Source organism: Parasteatoda tepidariorum, chromosome 5, assembly GCF_982258835.1.
Source record: "Parasteatoda tepidariorum strain Cologne lab strain chromosome 5, Ptep-v5.0, whole genome shotgun sequence".
Taxonomy (NCBI): Eukaryota; Metazoa; Arthropoda; class Arachnida; order Araneae; family Theridiidae; genus Parasteatoda; species Parasteatoda tepidariorum.
Window position 1 is genome coordinate 71,279,350 of NC_141759.1, and position 21,364 is coordinate 71,300,713.

Here is a 21,364-nt window from a genome sequence, read left to right on the forward strand (position 1 = left end):
AATGAACGGAATAAAATGTTGCACATAGGTATTGTGGTCTGTGTGTTCTAAAATGGTGTTAATACACTATTTTAGGTTACAGTTAAAATGACAAAATTTCGAAATTTTCAAATTGCAGTACTCACTTTTTTCTATCAAAATGTAATCGTTAAGGAAAAAAAGAGAAACCTAAATTGGAGTTGGTATTTTTAGTACAAGATTCTATGACGCTAGGCTTCTGCCAAGCGTTGCCATTTTTCGCGATCACTAACGAGAAGAGAATGTGATAAAAACTTTTAAGAACAGGAAAAAATTTTTACAAAGTAAACATTAAACGTTTAAAAAACTTTAATATGTCCTTCCTCCCATGTATATAGTTCGATCTCTGTTTTTAAAGATTTTTATTACCCTTTCTTCTCGTTGGAGGTCGCTAAAAATGGCATTACTTGGCAAAGGTTAACGTCGCAATTTCTTGAGCTGAAAATATTGTTTCAGCTCCAATTTAGGTGTTTTACTGTAAGAAATACGTTTTGATTAAGGGAAAAAAAATGCGGGTGTTGCAATTAGAAAAAAATTCGTAATTTTATCGCTGCAACTTTAACTGCGAGAGCTACAACATAGTTTTTAATACATAGTTCCTAAAATTATGTACAAAATTTTATTCAGTTTACTATAAACGGCATGCTGAGTGACATACGCCAGCAAACTTTTTTTTTATGATAACCTTGTATATATATTATGTATAAAAAAAGTTCGATTTAAAAAATTCTTTTTAAATTGTGAAACCGTAACTTTAAAAGTACATAATTACCTTACATTTTCGCATGTTTTTAAGGGAAAAAAACACAACAAAACATTGTATATTTAACTTATTGAAAAGAGTCTTTATAAACTTTATCGCAAATCAATCATCTTAAGTTGTAATTCTGTTGGAAAAGTAAAATTTGGTGAAGGTTTATACGGTTTAAAAACAAACGATTTATATTTTATTGCCTAATTTTTCATTAACTGAACTATATAAATTGTTCGTTTAATATAGCTTGATTGTAAAGAGTTTGATTTACAAAAAAAAAAAGAAACTTTTTAAATTGTAAAATTGTGACTTTGAATTAAAATTAATAATCATATTAATCCTTCACATGTTTTTAAGGAAAAATGTCAAACGGACATTGCATATTTAACTAATTAAAAAGAGTATTATTGAAATTTTATCGCAAATCGATCATGTTAAGTTGTAATTCTTCCGGCAAAAGTATAATTCGGTGAAAGTTAAGACGTTTTGAAACAAACGAACAATTTAAATCTTATGAAGCGTGTTACGCGTCCCGCTTTTCTAAAAGCCTAAAAGCCTGAAGGCGAATCCTAAGAGGATTTTTATTCTGTAAATCAATAATGGGGCGGAATGGCACAGTAACCGCTTCACTTCAAATCCTTCCGCCAAGGTAAGGAGTCCATGAATTCACCGGTGGACAGCATTTGAAGTTCATCTCTCATATTCTTTAGGTGATAATCATTACTCCTCATGATAATCATGGATGTAAAGTAAATATTGTTCTAAGTAAGTTATTCTTAAAATAACTATGTTTACATTTTTTTCCAAAGTTTTTATTATTGTTTACTGCTAATTTTTTTCCCTTAATTTAAAGGCTCTTAAATAACTTTGAGTTTAAATTCGTATAATATTTTCAGAATTGTGTCATAATTATTTCTTCTCACGCTAATCATGGATGTAAAAAAACATTTTTTTAAGCGATTCCTAAATTAATTGTAGTTCTATAGTTAATACTTTTTTCGAAGTTTTTAGTCATATTTTTTTTAAATTCAGAAGTTTTTAATTAACTTTGATGATGCGAAATTCGAAGAATATTTTAAAAAATAAAATGTTGTATTGAGATATGAGTTTTGCTGTTTGGTGTATTTTATAAGGAGAAAGCAATTAAGAGTAATGAAATTTAGCAAGATTTTTTTTTGCTATTTAATATGAACTATTATACTAATTATTATGCTTGTTATTTCACGTTTAAGAGCTCTTTATATATATCTATCTTTAATTTTGGATATTTATGGCGTGCAAAACCTAAAAAGTCTTTATTAATTTTGGATGGTAATAACATGGAAAACTTGAGAATTTTTTATGTACATTTTGGGTGATGGAAAATTTAAGAACTTTGTTTTGTATGTTGACATAATTCGAAAATTGAAGAAAATTTTTTTTTTAATTAAAAAGTTGCGAAAAAAACTTCTTTTACAACTCATATGAAGTTTAAAAAATGGAAATATATTTCCTTTTTTTTACGTATTAGTTTGAGCGTTACAGTGTTAGCTAAAGCATTTTTAATTTAACACATGTTTATTATTACGTATAGTGCATATTTGAGGACAACTTCCAAAATTATAAGTTGCTCTTATTAAAAATAGAAAAATATAACATCTTTTTCATTGCCGCTCGAATGAATAATATTTCCAAAAACGATGTTTTCTCCTTAAAATAACGTTTATCACAGTCGTGGACATAGCTTTCCTGGGAATGAGTTACTTTTAACACTACATAGGGTGTTCCGTAAGGTGCACCCTTAATAAGTGTTTTTAGAATCCTTATTCTAATGTGAAATTTAAGATGTAAATATGTGGGGGGGGGGGGTTAAAAATTAATATTTAAGCAAGAAAAACTAAAAACGCTGCCCTAGTCTATCGAATGGCAGTGGAAGAAAACTGTTAAAATAAACAACATCAAAAAAGGTTTAATTTGGGTGTTAAAACTTGAAGATGATTCTAATAACCACGTTTCAACTCTTCTGTTTTCTCCAGCCATCAAACCTATCTCTGTTTATTACATTCACCTTCATGTACTGCGATTTGTCAGATTTCGATAGCTTTTTCGTTTTTTTCTTTGGTTAAATATTGCTTGCAGACTTTGCATTACTTGTATTACTTTGGTTAAATATTACATGAAGAGGTTTTCTTGTTTTCATTTTTCCTAAGGACTCTAAAAATAAGGACTTAAGGGCGACCTTTACGGAACACCCAATAAATGCAGCTTGTTCTTTAAGATCTGCCTTTAATTTAGAATCTTTTTTTAAAAATACATACAAAATATTACACGTATTAGGACTTTGGTTAATACTTAACAAAATTAATATAAACAGAAATGTTGTCACTATCTAACGATATACTTCCGAAAAAGTTGAAAACCTCAAATCCTGTTTGATTACTTGAGGAAATAGAAAGAATTTAAAAGACAATTATTAAAACACCTCCAATTTTATCAAGCAATCTAACTGGTTTCTTACTATTGATTTAGCTCTTCTCTCAAATGGTTTGACAGATATCGATAATGGTTTTGTTTCTTAATTCCCTAAATATTAATTTACGCATCATTGACTTCATTTTTAAGAAGTATTCTATAAAAAGTGGTCATTAGAGAACACCCTCTATGACTCTTTTAGTTTCCGTTACTTGAAAGAATTTTGAATTGTTACAATATATTGGTATTATTTTTTAATGTAATTATATAAAAATTATAATTTTAGACGTTTATAAAAGTACGATTTATCATTTAACTCTTTTACGTAGACTCCGGTGTCTCTTTTACATATTTTGTTTCAGTCGCTTTAATTGCAAGCAAAAATATTTTTGCATCCTGTAATTATTAAAAATAGTATAATAGTTACAAAAAATATGTTTGATTATCGGAATTATATTTAAACTGCAGTGTAAAATCCAAAAAAATAAAGAGTTTGAATTTTTTTTTCATTCATATTCAAAAATTTATCAATAATTGATTTTGTTAATAGAAGAAATTTCAATGATGAAACACTGTTTCCCTTACTGCAAAATCACAAAATTAACTGTATGGAAATGAGCAGTGTTTGTAAGATTTTACCATTAACGCAGAATGACACCTGCGTATTACTATATTTCATAACCATAATATTCAAACTATATTTCATAACCATAATGTATTATAATGCTAATATTTTTCAAAAATATTTTTCACTTATTTCGATACAAAAATAATACGAAATAAAGATAAAAGTATGAAAAATATGTTTAATAAAAATTCTGCGTCTAAGAGTTAATAAATACTATATTATAATGAACTAACTTAGAATCTTACAGGGATAAAAATTGAATTTGTTATATTAATACCTTTAAGAAAATCGAGTTAAAATTAAATAAGCGCGTTTTGAAAAAAAAAAAAAAAAAAAAATTGGTGAAACTTTTTTTGTTGTTACAAAGAAATACTATTTCTTCCTTTACAGTAGTAACTTATAAAAATGTGTTTTATTATGCTATAAAATTTGTAAATATAAAAATAACATAAGGAAATGACAGATTTCTTATTAATAATCAACGGTGATTTTTCACATTTAAAATTTTTGAATTATATAAATTTTCAAACTTAATTAAAAACAAGTAAAATAGGATTCCGAGACCTTAGCTAAAAGTTTATCAACCTATTGATTATAGAGAGGAAGAGGCGGATGTAAGTCTATAAACAATGAAAGAAAGGGACTGCACGCAATCTCTTTTACCAGTGTAAATAGGCCGACCTAAAAAGTTTAAAACAATGTGTGGAGTAAATTCTTTTCTAACTCATCCTATTATATGAATTAGCTGAATTAAGAGTAGTATAATTGATAGAAAAAAATATTCTATTTCAATGCATAAATGCTTTAGAAACGACAAAATGGCTTTAAAAATCTATATGCCCATGGATTTTTCTTTTTTTAAATTTTAACTATAAAAATTTAAACTTATTTATTTGCACTGTATATATTGGGCAAAATTAATTTATCATGAATACTAAAAATTGCAGATTGACAAAAGGAAATTTTCAAAACGTTTGTGTTACATTTAAATCACTAAGTTTAAATGAAATAATTAATAGTTTTTAGTTGTTGTTGCGTATTTGAGGTTTTGCTTATTAGTTATAAAAACATTAATGTACAGATTTTAAACATTAAATCACTGTTTTTCTATTATTTTTTATTCGGTTTGCTATTGAATGACTCACATGGAAAAAAATAAGTTACTCAGATTGCAACTCTAAAATAAAAAGCATTTTTAGAGCTCCAATCAAATTGAAATGATTGAAATCAGATTTAAATAATTGAAAACCAATTATTTCAATATAAGTAAGCAAGACTTTTATTTTTTAAATTTTTAAACTTGTATTTAGCGCTGTCTATTCTAGTTCAGCTTTCCCGCTATTAAATCCGTGCAATTCAACAATCTAAAAAAATTCTTTAAGGTTAATTAGCAAAAAGTCATTGATACGAAACAACGCGTTTATTGTTTCATAGCTAAAAATATTATTTATTTCATTTACACTTTTAAAACTCGGATAATATTAAAAAAGCATATAATCATGTCGTCTTTTATGACTGAATCAATCTAAGTCAATCATTTTAAAAACTCATTTTTTCTATTTGTATCTTATTTTTCAGTGTCTTAATTTGGCCATCACTTTTCTATATTTGATTAATTTAAAATAAATGAAGCATGGCTTGAATCTTGTGTGGAATAATGAGGTGTTAAGAGTTGGTATGAGGATGTTAGGAAGTAGTTTTCTTTACTTCTTACGGCGTCCGTTTCGAGACTTTCTTATTAAATTAAAGATAATTTTTAGAAATCCATATTTTTATAGAAATTTAAAATTAATATCGTATAAATTCTAGTTTAGTAAGTTCGTGCTCCCCCCAAAGATTCAAACAGGATTTCATTGTCATTTTGAAACTTACGGAACTAATAAAGCCTACGTTGAACTGGTAAAATTAGAAAAGTTATTTTCCCCATGAGTTATCAAATATGTTAATTGCTACCATAATTACCACGTTCTACGCTTTATATGATAATAGAACTTCAGTATTTTTTTAAATCTTTATATCATGCTTTGAAAATTAAAAATAATAATTCTCAATTCGTTGCTCATAAGTGAGATATTGTTTCAACTATATAAGTACGCATATCTTTTATTTATTTATTTTTTTTTAGTTTATGTAGGGCGCTTTATATTGGCATATTGTTTAAAACATTTCTTGAACTGTCTCCCCGATCGGAGAAAGTTGTAATTATGTTTATAAGTAATAAAAAATAATTTGTTTTAAATAATTTTAAGAATAATGTAATTTGATTGATAATAATTCGAAATAATAATGTAACTTAAGTTTTTTTTTATTACTCTCAATGTTGTACTCTGAAAACATCTCTACTTTTTCTTTATTATTTTATGTGCTTATCTGCCATAAAATCTGTGTGATTCAATATCTTTATTGCCGTCATAACGATAAAAACAAAGTAAGAAAAAAAAGTACCTCCATTTGTGAATTATTTACAGTCTGAAGTAGATGCAAAAATTATTACTGTTGAAATGAGCACCTATACTTCACTTATAGCAATAGACAATGTTGCATAACTCGTCTTAATTTGGAGTGATATTCATACTTCAAAATGGTACACGGTACCTAAATTGAATCCTTTAATAATAAATTTGGTAATAAGTTTATTGTTTTTAAATTTTTTTTGTATAATATGCTAAATGTGTATATAATTTTTTTAACAATCACGTTTTTAAGAAATGTAAGTAAAAATACTGCCGGTTTCACAAAAGGATGAAATTCCGATATTAAAAATCTTTGTAGAACCGCATTTCAATAAATTCTTTTTTTTTTTCAAAGGATTTAGTTTTTTAAAGGATTTTATTTTTACCAGTCCTATAAAATTTTTTTTAACAACTGTTATTACTGGCACAAATTTAAGAGTATCTTTAATAAAGATTTCCTCTCAGTAACTGCCGATTTACTTTTACAAAAACGTACAGATGAAGAAAGAGAGATAGTTTGAGATTCTAGAATTTTTTTGTTGGAATAATTAATGTATCGTCGCACAAAAAAATATTTTTAGTTCTCTTTTGTCACGTTGAAATATGAAATATGCATAACATATTTTCTAACATAAAAAAAATTAAATTATTATCTTATTTAATCCTTTTCTGACAAGGGAAACTAGGGAAGTGTGCCAGTTTGAAATAAACTAGTGGGATGTATGCCTTATGAGGAACAATTTTAGGGGGCAACATTCGTTTCGGCCCATAGAAGGTCCTATGAGAGATAGAAAATAATTAAATATATAGAAAAATCAGTATTTTATTACTTCAATGCAGACTATTAGTTATTGTAATTTTCTCATACTCCAATTAATTTGTAATTAATTACTTTCACGTACTATATAATGCATATTTATTGTTAAAATTGATTTTGAAAATTTTATGTATCTGCAGTTTTTCAGAAAAACCTGTTAGGTTAATTTAAAAAAACTTCAAAAAACTTTCTAAATTAATTGGAGTAAATAATTGCAAATCAATTAATTAATTAACAATCAATTAATAATTAGCAATTAATTAATAATTAATTAATTTTCTGATTAATTTATTAATTAAAAAATTAATTAAGTATCCAATTAATTTCAAATTAATTGGATTATGAGACAATTACAATAACTAATAGTCTGCATTGAAGTAATAAAATACCGATTTTTCTATATATTTAATTATTTTTTATCTCTCACAAGACCTTCTATGGGCCGAAACGAATGTTGCCCCCTAAAATTGTTCCTCATAAGGCATACATCCCACTAGTTTATTTCAAAATTGGCGAGTCACACTTCCCTAGTTTCCCTTGTGAGTAAATAAAAATTATTATATAATCGCTGATCTTTTAAAAGCACAACCTTGAATCGAAGTGCAGAATAAATTCTATTTTTAGAGATACCCTCCACATCTACTTTCATATTAACATAGAATTCGAAAACCGTTATATGATTGCCAAATCTTTCGATTTTATTTAAATTCGTTATTTCTCGCAATTTCTTTTTCACAAGTACATTTGAATGCGTAAGTCTAAGAAAAGGAGCCTAGACGAAATTAAAAAAAAGAAACTATTCTGACTTATTGCTTCCATTTTTGATTTCTTGATGGTCAGAGGAATCTTGTTTGGCTGGCCCTTGCAGCTACAAACTCTAGGCCATTTTAAAAAAATTATTAGTAAAATATACGTATATTAAAAATGAAGATGAATTTTTCATTTGATGGTGCTCAATATTTTCAAAAGTAAAAGATTTTTATTATTTATCACATTTGATTCTTCCCTAAAGCAGTTACATATTAAACATCAAAAACTGCTTTAATGAAGAATAAAATATGATAAAAAATAACTATCTTTTATTTTTGAACATATGAAAGCAGTTATTGTGCAGTATGGGATTTATAGAGTGACATGATTATTGTGTTTAAAGTATGAAAAACTCATAAATGGGATTATTTTATACTATTCGCGTTTTCTGCTAAGAAAACATCCTTCAGTTTTACTCTTACCCCATGTCACGTTTCGGGCACGCATATGTTACTTATACGCACTTATACGCATATGTTAGTTGACGTGTGAAAAAATGTTTGACCTAACTTTATTTGTACAGTTTTGTTTCATACAATTAGAAGCAACTCATTCATGATTGAAAACATACATCTGTTATTTATTCAAATGTCAATAAAAATTACTATTTTTTATTATGTGTTTTTATGGAGACTAATATCAGTTAATTCTCACGATGTGGTTATTAAATATGCAATTACAAAAATTTACGGCAATATATTTAGCACTCAGTGCTTCAAATTTAGTGCTTTCTAAGACAGCGATTCACAATTTTTTTAGACTGATGAACCCTAAATGCTCCACCAGCGGAACGACGATACTTAATGAATAAAGTTTATTAGTATTTGTTAACATATTTATTGACGAAATCCTATTAATTATTTTAAAAATACGTAATAATCTAAATTTTATTAATTATCTTAAATATATTTAGTGAAGATGAAGAACGAATTTTTTTCACCACATCGTTTTATCAATTATTAGTTAAAAATTGGGTTTTGTGTCAGGAAGTTGAATGCTCAGGTGTGGAGTTCTCTATTTGATTTCAGTGTATACTTAAACTGAAAATTAAAGAGCTGAAATATAGTTATGGAAATAAAAGCAAAAAAGTCAAAAATAAATGTCGAAAATGGTAATTAGAGAAACATGTTTCTTCCTTGATCATAGCTGGTTAAAAAAAAGTTCTAACTATTGGAATCCTTAAAATGCTGCTGCTGAACTCAAAGGGACCATTTGGGAAACCTCTGTTCCAAAACAAACTTACTCGTAATTCGTAATACAATAGCTATACTAAAATTCCCTATATTGTATTAAAAAAACATAGCTTTGAATTTCCTTTCTTTAGAAGCATTTTTATTAATTTCATATAAATAAAGAAATTATGAAATAAATAATGGATAACTAATTGAATATAAATTTAATTACTGGTTTCGAAAATCATAACTGGTTAAAAGAGGCACAGGATTCCTAGTGATGCTTCCGCTGAACTCAAAGTGACTATTTGGGGAACCACTATTATAAGGTGTACCCATAGACTCGAAAGCAAACTAACTCATAATACAATAGCTATAATACAATTCCCTTTATCGTATTAAAAAAAACATTGTTTTGAATTTCCGTTACTTACAAGCACTTTAATAAATTTCATAAAACTAACGGAATTATTAAATAAATAATGGATAATTAATTGAATATAAATTTAATTACTGCATTCGAAAATCATAACTGGTTGAAGAAGTTCTAATTACCGGAATGTCTGTGATGCTTTCACTGAATTCAAAGGAACCATTTGGAAAACTACTGTTCTAAAGTAGTGTACCATAGACCCTTAAACAAACTTACTCGTAATACTATAGCTATAATACAATTCACTATATTGTATTAAAAAATCATTCTTTTGAATTTCCATTCTTTTGAATTTGCATTTTTATTAATTTCATAAAAATAATGGAAATTATAAATAATTATTAAATAAATAATTATAATTATATAAATTACAAATAATTATTAAATAAATTATAGATAATAAGTTGAATAGAAATGTAATTATTGGTTTTTAAAATCATTACTGGTTAAAAAACAAGCTCTAACTACTGGAATTCGCTGAACTCAAAGGGTACCATTTGGGAAACCTGTTCTAAGGTGTACTGTAGAACTTAAAACAAACTTACTCGTAATATAAAAGCGTAATAAATCATAATTATTGCTGCAATAAAAATCAGTTGTACTATTTATTAACTAAATATCTCTTTCTATTGCGTGGTAAAGTGTTCGTAAAATGCTATAAAACATATTTTTATTTGTCAAATAATAATAATAACTCCTAAGTTATACACTTTTGTTAATTGCATTTTGCGATCTGTTTATTTGTCGAAAAAAGCAAATGTTTATTGAATTTGATTTTAAAGATAATTAAATAATATTAAGTTAAGATTCAAGTAATTTTCATTGCCTATATTGCTTTTTTCCTTCATAACTTAAAAAAATAAGCTTTTCACGTAAAACAGTTATCTGCAAAATTTAATTTTAGTATGGAGAAAATTAAGTTTTAAAGTTTTGTTAATGTTAAAAAGAGGAATTGCTACAAACACATTTGTTTTAAAAAATTTCAATGTATATTAGTTGCTTTTCTGTTTGATATCAAAACAGCTAATGGACGTGTATTGTTTAAGTGAAAAATTTATTCATATTTCCGATAAAAGAAACTGTTTTTAATATTCAATAATATGGCATTTTACATAAAAATTATAGTTGCTACATGAATATTTATTGTTAATATGTCATGTTTTGTATTTTTCATTAATTAAACGAGCAAAAAAAGCTTATATTTTAAAAATATATATACTTCATAAAATGTTAGTTTTGAATTGATTCTACATTTTAAATTTTTAACCTAATTCTCTTTAACTATTTGAAAAAAGCAAACACATATATATTAATAGGTTTTCATGTTTAATCATTGAATAATTTTGTAATAGAATTGGATAAAATATTTAATTGTTTAAAATATTGCTTTCTAAAATTTGCAAAAAGTAAGTTGTTTTTGTTTATAACTTGTTCATACGTTCGATATGAAAATTTGAATAATTTACATGTAAAGTTATGAAAAACAACTGAAATCAGAATCACACACTTAGATACTAATGGAAAAAAATCCCCCCCAAATAACAAAAAGTTGACTGCTCTGCATGAAGTTCTGAAAAACCACTTTATGTTTAAACATAATGTTTAGAAGATTTATGTTTAAACATATAATCCTGTGGCACACAAGTGAAATAAAATTCAAGAGAAGTCCATGATTATAGTTTTAAGACATTTGAAGATTATTATTGTCTTTTTAATTTTATGGAATTGAAATTGTTTGCCTATTTACTTATTTTAGAACTGGGATTTATATGACAGGAATTCATATAACTCAAAACTACAAAATTTGAATTTAATGAGGGTCATTTATATAATCTGATGATATTTTTTGTTTTGTGCATGGAACTTAATTTCTTTTTTTGCTCTGATGCGAAAATGTTTTTCGTAAACATTGTTGAATCTTCAAAAACTTATTTCCTCAAATTCGAATCTAAATTTCCCAAATTCTAAAAGTTTAAAGTAATTATGAATCTGTAATAAATTATCAAAGCGAAATGGTTAAATTTTACATAAAAAATTTGTCCACAATACAGTACCAAGGATGCCAATTGCTCTTGATTAGACAAAATATTTTAAATAACGGTGGAAAACTACAAACTAAAATTTGCAGGTTTCTGGTTAATTTTGAAAATTTTTAAAAAGATTTAAAGCGTCTTACCTGTAAAAAGTGGCCTTTGAATTTATAGTGTCCAGTAAAAGCCCTCTAAATCGATTTTATTAAATCTAGATTCGTACATTAAAAGATTGTCACTCGAAAATAGTTATCCTCTTTCTGAAGCAAGTTGGCATCTACAATATTCTTGTTATAAATTTTAGATTTAAGTGGTTTAACATCGACATTGCTTTTTTTTTAACTGTAAAGTCAACTCAATAATAGGGCATTAGTAAGGAATGTGTGTTCTCTAATTATGTACATTTTAAGATCATTTGATTAGATTTATTATCGTGTTGACAATCTTTTATGAATAAAATTGCCCACAAAATTTTAAAAAATCGTTCTCCCTTACTAATATTTTGAACCATCTGTGGAATTGTTTAAAATAGTTTTTACAGATTGTGAAAGTTTTTATACGTTCTTTAATGTCTTTTTATGCTCGCGGTCTTTAAGAAGGTCCACCCATCTCTTTGAAATTCTTAAATTTGATTTAAGTAAGGCAGTTCAGGTTAGAAATATTCATTTTAAATATGTCTATGTAGCATATAGTAACACATAAGGGTTTGAATAAAAATACAGTATGCTGAAACGTTCCTTCACACTCTTAGCTAACCTTTTTAGGTTTGATTACGTCATGTATGCTACATATTAGCGTTGTGAAGTGTGTTTATTCATTACCGACAGAGACAGACAAGCAAAAATGGTTATAAATAATGATTGTTTCTTTAATGTTTATAAATAATATTATCGAGAAATTACTCAAACAAAATATATTTTTTTCAGCTACACCGATGCCAAACCAAGTAATTCATTGTCTAACGCTATCAATCTATCATTCCCGATTCTAACATGTGGTCAACAACAAAAGACGAAGAACTAAAATATGTTAATAAATCCTCAGAGCTAGGATCACTAAGCAGCTCAGAACCAGAAGAATCAGTTGAAGTGAGTGACGTCATCGGTGGTTATGGACCTTGGCAAAGAGATATTTTTGTACTTCTGTTTTTAGCATCTATACCTTCAGCATGGCACAATCTGCAAATGACTTTTATGGCTCCGTCTGGAGTGGACTACTGGTGTGCAAAACCCAACGATGTAAATATAAGTTTGGATTTGTGGCTTAATCGGACTGCGGTGCCTTCAAATCTGGATGTGGACAATAGGTGCTTCATAAAACCATATTGGCGACTGCAGGATAATGCCACCGTCCAAGAAAGTGATCTTGTCAGATGTACGAAGTGGCAATATGATTACAGCTTCTATCCATCTACTATTATAGATGAAGTAAATATTGAACATTTATTATTTTTAAATTTTTCCGTATTCTTATTTCTACCTAATACCTAATTATAATTTTAAAGCAGTATTAAATGTAATAATTCTACACTTATCTAAGGTTTTTGCTTTTTTCATGTAAACGTTAGCTCTATTACCCTGAAGACGCTTAGTAATCATTATTTTTTTTAATCAGATGTAGCTTTTATTACCATATGACTGTATTGCATTAGTACATATTATCTATTGTTAGCTACATTTCTTGAATTTGGTGCAGCATTCCGTTAATTGTCTATTAATTGATTAAACAGTACTTGGAGTTATAATTATTTTACGTGTTGTGCTATATTAATTTTTTTTTACAGTAAAGAAAAAGTTTCGATGTTTTTTTTTTCGTTTCGTAAAAAAAGAAGTGGTCCTCCAAAATGTGAACCGTATGAGATTCATTGCATTTTGACATGTTAAATTATTATTAAAGCACTATGAACTATATAATTATTTGTCATGTTGAAGTATGCATAACATATTTCCTAACATTTAAAAACCCAATTATCAACTTATTTAATCCTTTTTCAATAAATAAAAATCATTAATATAAATTGGTAATCTCTTAATATCACAACCTTGAATTGAGTTCAGAATGAAATCTATTTTTAGAGATTCCTTCTACATCTGCCTAACACATTAGCATAGAATTCGAATACCGTTGTGTGGTTACTGATGTTTTGATTTCAATAAAATTTTCGATAATTTCTCACGCATTCTTTTCCGCCTACACATTTGTATGCGTGAGGCTAAGACAAAGAGCCTTCGCAATAAATTTAATCAATTAACAGCCAATGTATGGATTTCTTAACTTTCCTTGGCGACAACTAAGTTCTTCATTGATTTTTATTTAGTTCTGTAAAGAGAAGTTTCGATGTTATTTTTCTTTTATAAAAGAGAAGAAAAAACTGCCGATATCTGAACCTATGAGATCCGTCACATTTTGATTTGTTAATTTATTATTGAAACAATAATAGGGACGTAGTAAGGATGCCAACTACTAAGCTTTTTGAAAAATGCATTGAAAATTAAAAACTAAAGCTTGCAGAATATTTGGAAATCTTATTAACAATTTATTAACTTCACTTCGCTGGAACTAGAACCTCGTGGTTTTTATATAAGCTTTCGAATCATTTACAAGGAGTTCTGCAAAAAATAACTTTTTATCAAGTTAATAAAATGAAGAATAATACATTAAAGCATCAACTTGGCTACCCTTCGAAGAAATTTTTCCCAAAAGCGTAGAAAGTTTGCAGACTTGTAAATGTAATAATAACTCAAAATATATTACTTCAAAAAATCTTTGAAAAAAAGGAGTTAAGTCTTAAATTTGCTACTATATAAGAGAAACGTCTTTTATGTTTGCTTCCTTTTTTTGAAGAATGATTAATGATTTTTTTTAAAAAATGTTATCAACCTCAACTATATCTACTTTTTAAAAATATTTCAAAAGATTTAATTGAAAAATAACTGTAATCATAAATTATTAAAGTTATGTTAAACATGTGATTATTGTTATTTATTTTTAAAAAGCTGCGTATAAATCGGCGAATTGCTGATCTGTTCCCATCGTAAATAGTGGAAAAAACTCATAACTAATTCAATTCTAATGACTTTTTTAATTAAATTAAAAAAAAAAGCCAATTCTTGAGCTGAAATAAATTTAAAGTAAAAAATGTTTTGAGATGGGTTTGAAACAAGAAACCTAATCTGTTGTCTGTAATCCTGATTTGTATATTAACAGGAAAATTTTAAAATTTATTTTATTTTTAAATATCACCGGAATTTGAGTAAAAACTATACATCTACTTCTACGCAATTAAAATTCGACTTTACAAAATCAAAAACACTGAACGTTTACCTAACTAAGAGATTTGTAAAATCATATTTATTCCATTTTAATAATCTAAGTCAATTAAAATAAAACTCTGTACAAACAAAATCAGACAAAACAAACTAAACGCACTGAAACAAAACTCTGTTGGTAAAGATTATCTTAAAAATGTTCGATGATTTGAATATTCAACTAATCCTTTTTAAAGTGCGCGGTTAGAACACTCACTACCAATTTCACTTGTTTTTAAATGTCATGGTAACCTACTTACCACTTATAATTTGTGCTGCCCTCTGTTAACATCTTTAGAAAATTATATAAAAAATAAGCACCTTTATTACATATTAAGGCTATTAACTGGGATTATAAATATTTATAATATTTAAATTTAATTAAAGATTTATAATATGATCATTATTGGAAATAATGATCAGATTATAAATCTTAAGGAATTAAATCCTTAAGATTTATAGAATTAATTAAGCGGGTCTTAAGGAATCTTAAGACCCGCTCAAGGAATTTAAAAAAAAAAAAAAAAAAAAAAAATGCAAAACTTGTACAGTTTGCTGCTTTCAGGTTAAAAAAACCAAATGATTTCTTCTGATAAGATTTTAAAATTAGTTATAAAGTTCAGTTTTTTCATTTTGTATACACAACATTTCTATTTACTGATTTTCAAATTATATACATATATAATGATTCCTTTTTTTTTTCTTTCAGTGGGATTTAGTATGTGAAAGAGAGTGGTTGATATCTTTTTCGAAGTCAATCTATAATGTCGGTTACCTCGTAGCTGTGTTAGTATTTGGACAAATTTCAGATAGGTCAGTTTCCTAGATTGTTTTGTTTATGATTTTTTATGAATTTCTCTTTTTTTTATTAATTTCCGTGGCTAATCTGTGATTAATTTAAATTTCTGTGAATTATATTATCGTATAGATTTTTTATGATTTCAGTATAACACACTAATGTTTTCAAAATTGTTAAACATATATAGCATATTAAGTAAATAATCCCGATAAACTGAAGCGGTAAGGTACGAATTGATTGAAAAACTTCATGAGCTTCACAAATATTTAGATGAAAATAGAAGTCGATATGGTTCAAGCGCTCAAAAATAAGCGCCCATTCTCAAGAAGTGCCAGGTCTGAATGAGAAGAAACAAAAGTTTTTTGAAATAAAAAACGTAAAATTACCAATGAAATTGCGAATCAAAATTTAAAAAAACCCGCAATAACCGAGAGTTAGTGAAAGTAAAATAAAGATTAAAAACAGAACAAGGGGGAAAGATTAAAAACAGAACTGAATCAGGGTAAATCCATTTCCACGCACTACGGAGATGCGGTGAGGTACTAATGTCGTTTAGAAGGAAATCAGCATTCATAAGAATGAAACAAGATTCCAGAGAAAGCTGAACAAATGTGACTGAGTCGGAAATAATAATGGCATTGTCACTTTTATTTTTCATTTTTCGTGCGCTTATTTTCTTTGTCAAATCATTTTTGTTTCTTTTTTTTCTCATCTGGCAAGTCTTCAGAATGGGCGCCTATTTTTGAGCTCTTGAAACATGTAGACCTTTATTTTTAACTGCATATTTTTGAAGCTAATGTTTTTTTATTAAAGTAATATATAACATGTCTTGCATTTGATAAAAGCACAAATTGAAGGAAACGAATGACCGTAAATATTTTTCGTTTATTTAATCTTCAGATTTTAAGACATCTGGTTGTTGCCACTCTGTACCAATAAAAAGTCTTCTTAACATGTTCACAGTAGACCTATGTTTCTGCACTAGTAATAATGATTCATTTTATTCAATTGAACTCATTATTGATTAAATAACGTCAAATCAAAAGTGATTATTAAAATATATAATAAGCATATTCATAATCTAATCATTCGTAAAACAACAAACAAAACAAAATCATTCGTAAAACAACTCCTTTTTATTAAATACGATGAATGAAAATCGTCAATAATTGCAAAAAGTTACTTCTCCATTATACAAATCTTACTTTTTAAGTTGCTAATTGACATCGGTGTATTTTGTAATGCAATTACTTATAAAAGTCTAACACAATTTTGCGAATTTGGCAAAATTTACTAGGGAATTTTAAGGGAAAAATAACAGTTATTTAATTTGTCTTATCTAACTTTCTCTCGATATTATTTCTATAAGAGAAAAAAATATAATTCTTCCCATTGGTTTATCCTGTATTGATTACGTCTATAAGTCATAAATCGAAAAGTAGTGGTGGCTTCTTAATTTACAATAAACGCGACCCTGCGATCTTTTCACCTTTTTTCCTATAAGAGAATTCTGTATTCCCCGTTATTGCGTGAATACAAAGGCATCATAACATAAGATCATGTTAAGTGAGGCCTAGCAAGTATTCAAAACTTATTTCCAATTCCTAAAATTACCCACAGTTCTTTTGTCTTCAGCGTTTGTCCCGGAACAGGTCAAGAATCAAAACATTGAAACATCAGTGTCCACAATGCGTATTTGGGCTTTTGTATATTTTGCGTAAATGGTAAGGTAGCACGACAAAAAATCTTGTTATGCCAGACATGACACAGATTGGCTAATTTTTTTCCACTCCAAAAGTAACCCACAGTTCTTTTGCGTTTAGATGTTGTGCTAAAAGGTCAAAAACTCAAACATGCTTATTTCTGCATTGTTATATTTTTCGTCAATGGTAAGATAACATCGAAAATTTTTGTTATATCAGGCATGGCGAAAATTGGATAATTTTTTCTCACAGTTCTTTCTCACGCAGATGTTACGCTAAAAGATGAAAAACACAAACATCGATGCGATGCCAACAACGCGTATTTCGGCTTTGGTATATTTTGCGTCAATGGTAAGACAATACAGCAAAAGATTTACTTCTTAAGCAATGGTAATACACGACAAAGATCTGATATTTTTCCACTCGAAAAGTAATAGAAATTTTTAATGTGTTTAAATGTTAAGGTCATAAGTACCGAAACATAGGTGTCCAAGAGCGTATTTGAACTTGGGTATAATACCTTTGCATCACAGTATTGCACAAATAATGTGGGATTCGAGTCTTAATGTGTGCATGAAATCAATTTAAGGAGCTTGAATGATTTTTTATAAATGCATCGCTATTAATTGTGATAATTGCTTGCTTATTTGTTTAAACCACTACTGTAGTTGTAATAAGAAATTTACTTCTATTTTATTTACCAAGAGAAATTCTCGACCAATTTCAAAAAGTGAGTTTCAACTTTGTTGCATAGACCTGTATTTCTTTCTCAGTGCGCTTTATTTATCATTTGTAATTCATTAGACAAGTGACGATTGCAGTAAAGAGCTTCCGCAGTTAGTTAGTGTATTTTTAAGCAAAAACGAAGTAAATGACATTACATTTCGATTACCTGCTTTTTCAAAGACTAAGCAGAAAAGGTAAATGCTTTTCCCCTAAAGAAAAATTTTCTCGCTTATGGTTCAGGTTAGTAGCTAAGGTTTTAAGCAGAAAAGGTAAATGCTTTTCCCCTAAAGAAAAATTTTCTCGCTTATGGTTCAGGTTAGTAGCTAAGGTTTTAAGCAGAAAATGTAAATGTTTTTCCGCTAAAGAAAAATTTTCTCGCTTATGGTTCAGGTTAGTAGCTAAGGTTTTAAGCAGAAAAGGTAAATGCTTTTCCCCTAAAGAAAAATTTTCTCGCTTATGGTTCAGGTTAGTAGCTTTGGTTTCATCTATTGAATTAAATTCATAATTTATATAAGTTAATCATTATATAAGTTCAAACATCACAATGAAAATTGTTTTATAGTGTAGGAAGACGACCAACGCTTCTTTTCTCGTATGTTCTTAACGTTGGGGCAGGTTTCCTCTCCGCTTTTGCACCATCTTTTGCTATGTTCGCTCTGCTCAGGTTCTTTACAGCTGTTGGTGGAGCTGGATTTTATACTGTTACATTCGTTATTTGTAAGTAATCAAGCTTCTGTTTATTTTAGTTTATCTTAAACACTCCAATTTTCTTAACTGAAGCCTTTATATTCAGTAATAACTATATTAACAGCTTCAACTTTCTAATTGATTTAAAATAGCCCTTTTGTATCATACTTACAAAAAACAGTCATTTTCATGCTTACAACATTCTTTATGCTTATTTTTTCACTTATATGCATATTTTTTCAGGGCAGAAAGAGTCTTTCAGAATATATTTTAACAAATAAAAATATTATTTTTCTATTTTTATTTAATTTATGTAGCTAAAATATACCTGAATGTCAATTCCTCATTTGTCACCATTGTTAAATTAAAATAAGAAATTATAACTTTTCAAAAAATAAGTGGTTACCTTACAAATATCTCTTTTTATTATTTCAGAACACTGAATTATTGAAATCAGCTAACCACTTTGAGTTCAACTGGAAGACTCTGTCTTTTGCTCACTAACCCTTAACGCTTAAAAATGTTGCCATGACAATGTTTTAAACTTTGTCCCTAGTATATTGCATCATTCGCAACAATGTATTAACCCTCCTAAATCTCCATAAAATGGAATATTTTAATAAAAACTTTAACCCTTGATTGCTAACTATTTTAAATTGAAGCGATCATTGGAGACTGTATACTTTATTATTTCACATATACTTTATTATTTCTACGACAAAACTAATACTTATTCGCGAAGTATTAGTTTTGTCGTAGGTATATTAGGACATTATCATGTAATTCACAATCCAGATACTGTTACTATTTCATCCACTCCTAAAATGATCGAAACAATTTCTATTTTCAATATTCACTAATGGCTGCGTTTGAAAATGACATAATTTGATTGTTATAATGTATGTAGGTATTTGCATTTTGATTGGAGGAAAAATTAAGAGGAATTTCATTTTTTCTCGTTGCTAAGCAACGAGTTATGAGATATATGTGAGTCTTGGACGTATGCGAGAGAAACTAATTTCGATCCTGTATTTGAGATAGACGAAAATTGCCAAAACCTTCGCCGAACTCGCATTTGCGTCCCTCTACATCGATGGCTTGCTCGGGACACACATGTATATCCATAAACCACACAGATGGTTTTGGCTAGAGACGCTTATATGCTCCCATAGCAGTCGAAGGGTTAATGATATAGTACCAATGGCAATACAGAACAGCATTGGAGTAAGCTTTCATCTTCATCTCATTGAATTTGCCTGTGAAATACACTTGAAAACATTAAATCAAGCCCTATTGTGCTTTACATATAGCATTCATGTTTTTTGTGTTTTTTTTTTTTGTTTTTGAATTTTGTGTTTGTGTTTTGAATTTGCCTGTGAAATACACTTGAAAACATTAAATCAAGCCCTATTGTGCTTTACATATAGCATTCATGTTTTTTGTGTTTTTTTTTTTGAAAAAATACCTAGTAAAGCAAAATAAAGTTCTCGTAATTCCTAAAAAAGTGAATATTTTTACAAGCTCATAATCCCAATACTTAATATTTCCAAATAAATGTGTATCTAATTGCGAAATCGCGTGTATTTAGTTTAGTTTAAAAGTGAAAGGTAATAAAAAAAAAGTTTTTAGCTTATATATTATAAAACTGGCACTATATACTTTTTAAATTTTTTAGGGATCCTTCAAAATTATAATGCCTAGTAGGTGACGGCTACACTTTTTTGTAGCAATTTTATTGGCCAGTATTCTATATCCACAAGTAAATAAATCAAAACAGTTAACAACCCGCTTAGTTGAAGGCTCTAAATGACATTTTAATTAAATTTGCTGTAAAATTAACAACGTGAAATAAAGATAGAATAGCTTTTAATTTAGGCTCTTAAGCTTTTAAGAGGCGAAATTTATAAATCTTTAATACTCATTTAAACAGTTCGCTAAGTGTTCTAATTTTCTCTTAAAAAAATGACTAGTTGAAAGTTAGTTGTTAAATGCATTTGGAACATTACAATTCCTTCATCCACTACGATCTTTAAAATTTGAAGACTTGACAAGAATAAATTACTGTTAAGTAGTAAAAGTAGACTAAAATAAAATCTTTTCCCGAGAAATCTCATTTATTTTTAAATATGGAACCTTCTTCCACTATGTTCTTGAATTGTGCTTATCTAAATAATAAAAAAATACTCTATTTCAGTGATAGAAATGGTGAGCCCGGCTTATCGATCAATGGTTGGCGTAGCAATTAATTTCGGTTGGTGTTTAGCTTTCATAAGTCTACCTGGAGTAGCTTGGATCATAAGAGATTGGTTTTGGCTACAGTTGGCACTAACACTGCCAAAACTTCTGTTTATTTCAGTTTTTTGGTAATATTTATTATTTTATACTTTAATTACATTACATTACATTTCATAAATATGGTAAATATTTTTTAAACTCTCATGATATAACTTACGTTAAAATTTTTTTTTGTTTTGTTATATTCATATTGTTTTTTTTTTAAAGTTAATAAATATCTGAAAACCGAACAAATACTGTTTATTAAAAACAACCATATTTGTTTGGTATAAAAATTTCA

General features: G+C 27.7%; 1 protein-coding gene across 4 annotated transcripts in view; it reads left to right on the forward strand.

Annotated features, from left to right (window-relative positions):
• Window positions 1-21,364, forward strand: part of LOC107449789 (organic cation transporter protein) — a 54,106-nt gene that overhangs the window by 20,078 nt on the left and 12,664 nt on the right. For 2 of the 4 annotated variants that reach the window (XM_043042900.3, XM_087164192.1), the window contains exons 1-5: window positions 1,397-1,537; window positions 12,493-12,993; window positions 15,584-15,687; window positions 18,665-18,819; window positions 20,984-21,152. In XM_043042900.3, the coding sequence (XP_042898834.2) occupies window positions 12,559-12,993; window positions 15,584-15,687; window positions 18,665-18,819; window positions 20,984-21,152 (863 nt within the window). In that variant the 5' untranslated portion in view covers window positions 1,397-1,537; window positions 12,493-12,558. Of the gene's footprint in view, window positions 1-1,396; window positions 1,538-10,923; window positions 10,943-12,492; window positions 12,994-15,583; window positions 15,688-18,664; window positions 18,820-20,983; window positions 21,153-21,364 lie in introns of those variants that run through there. The other 2 variants (XM_087164191.1, XM_087164190.1) reach the window with 2 other exon arrangements.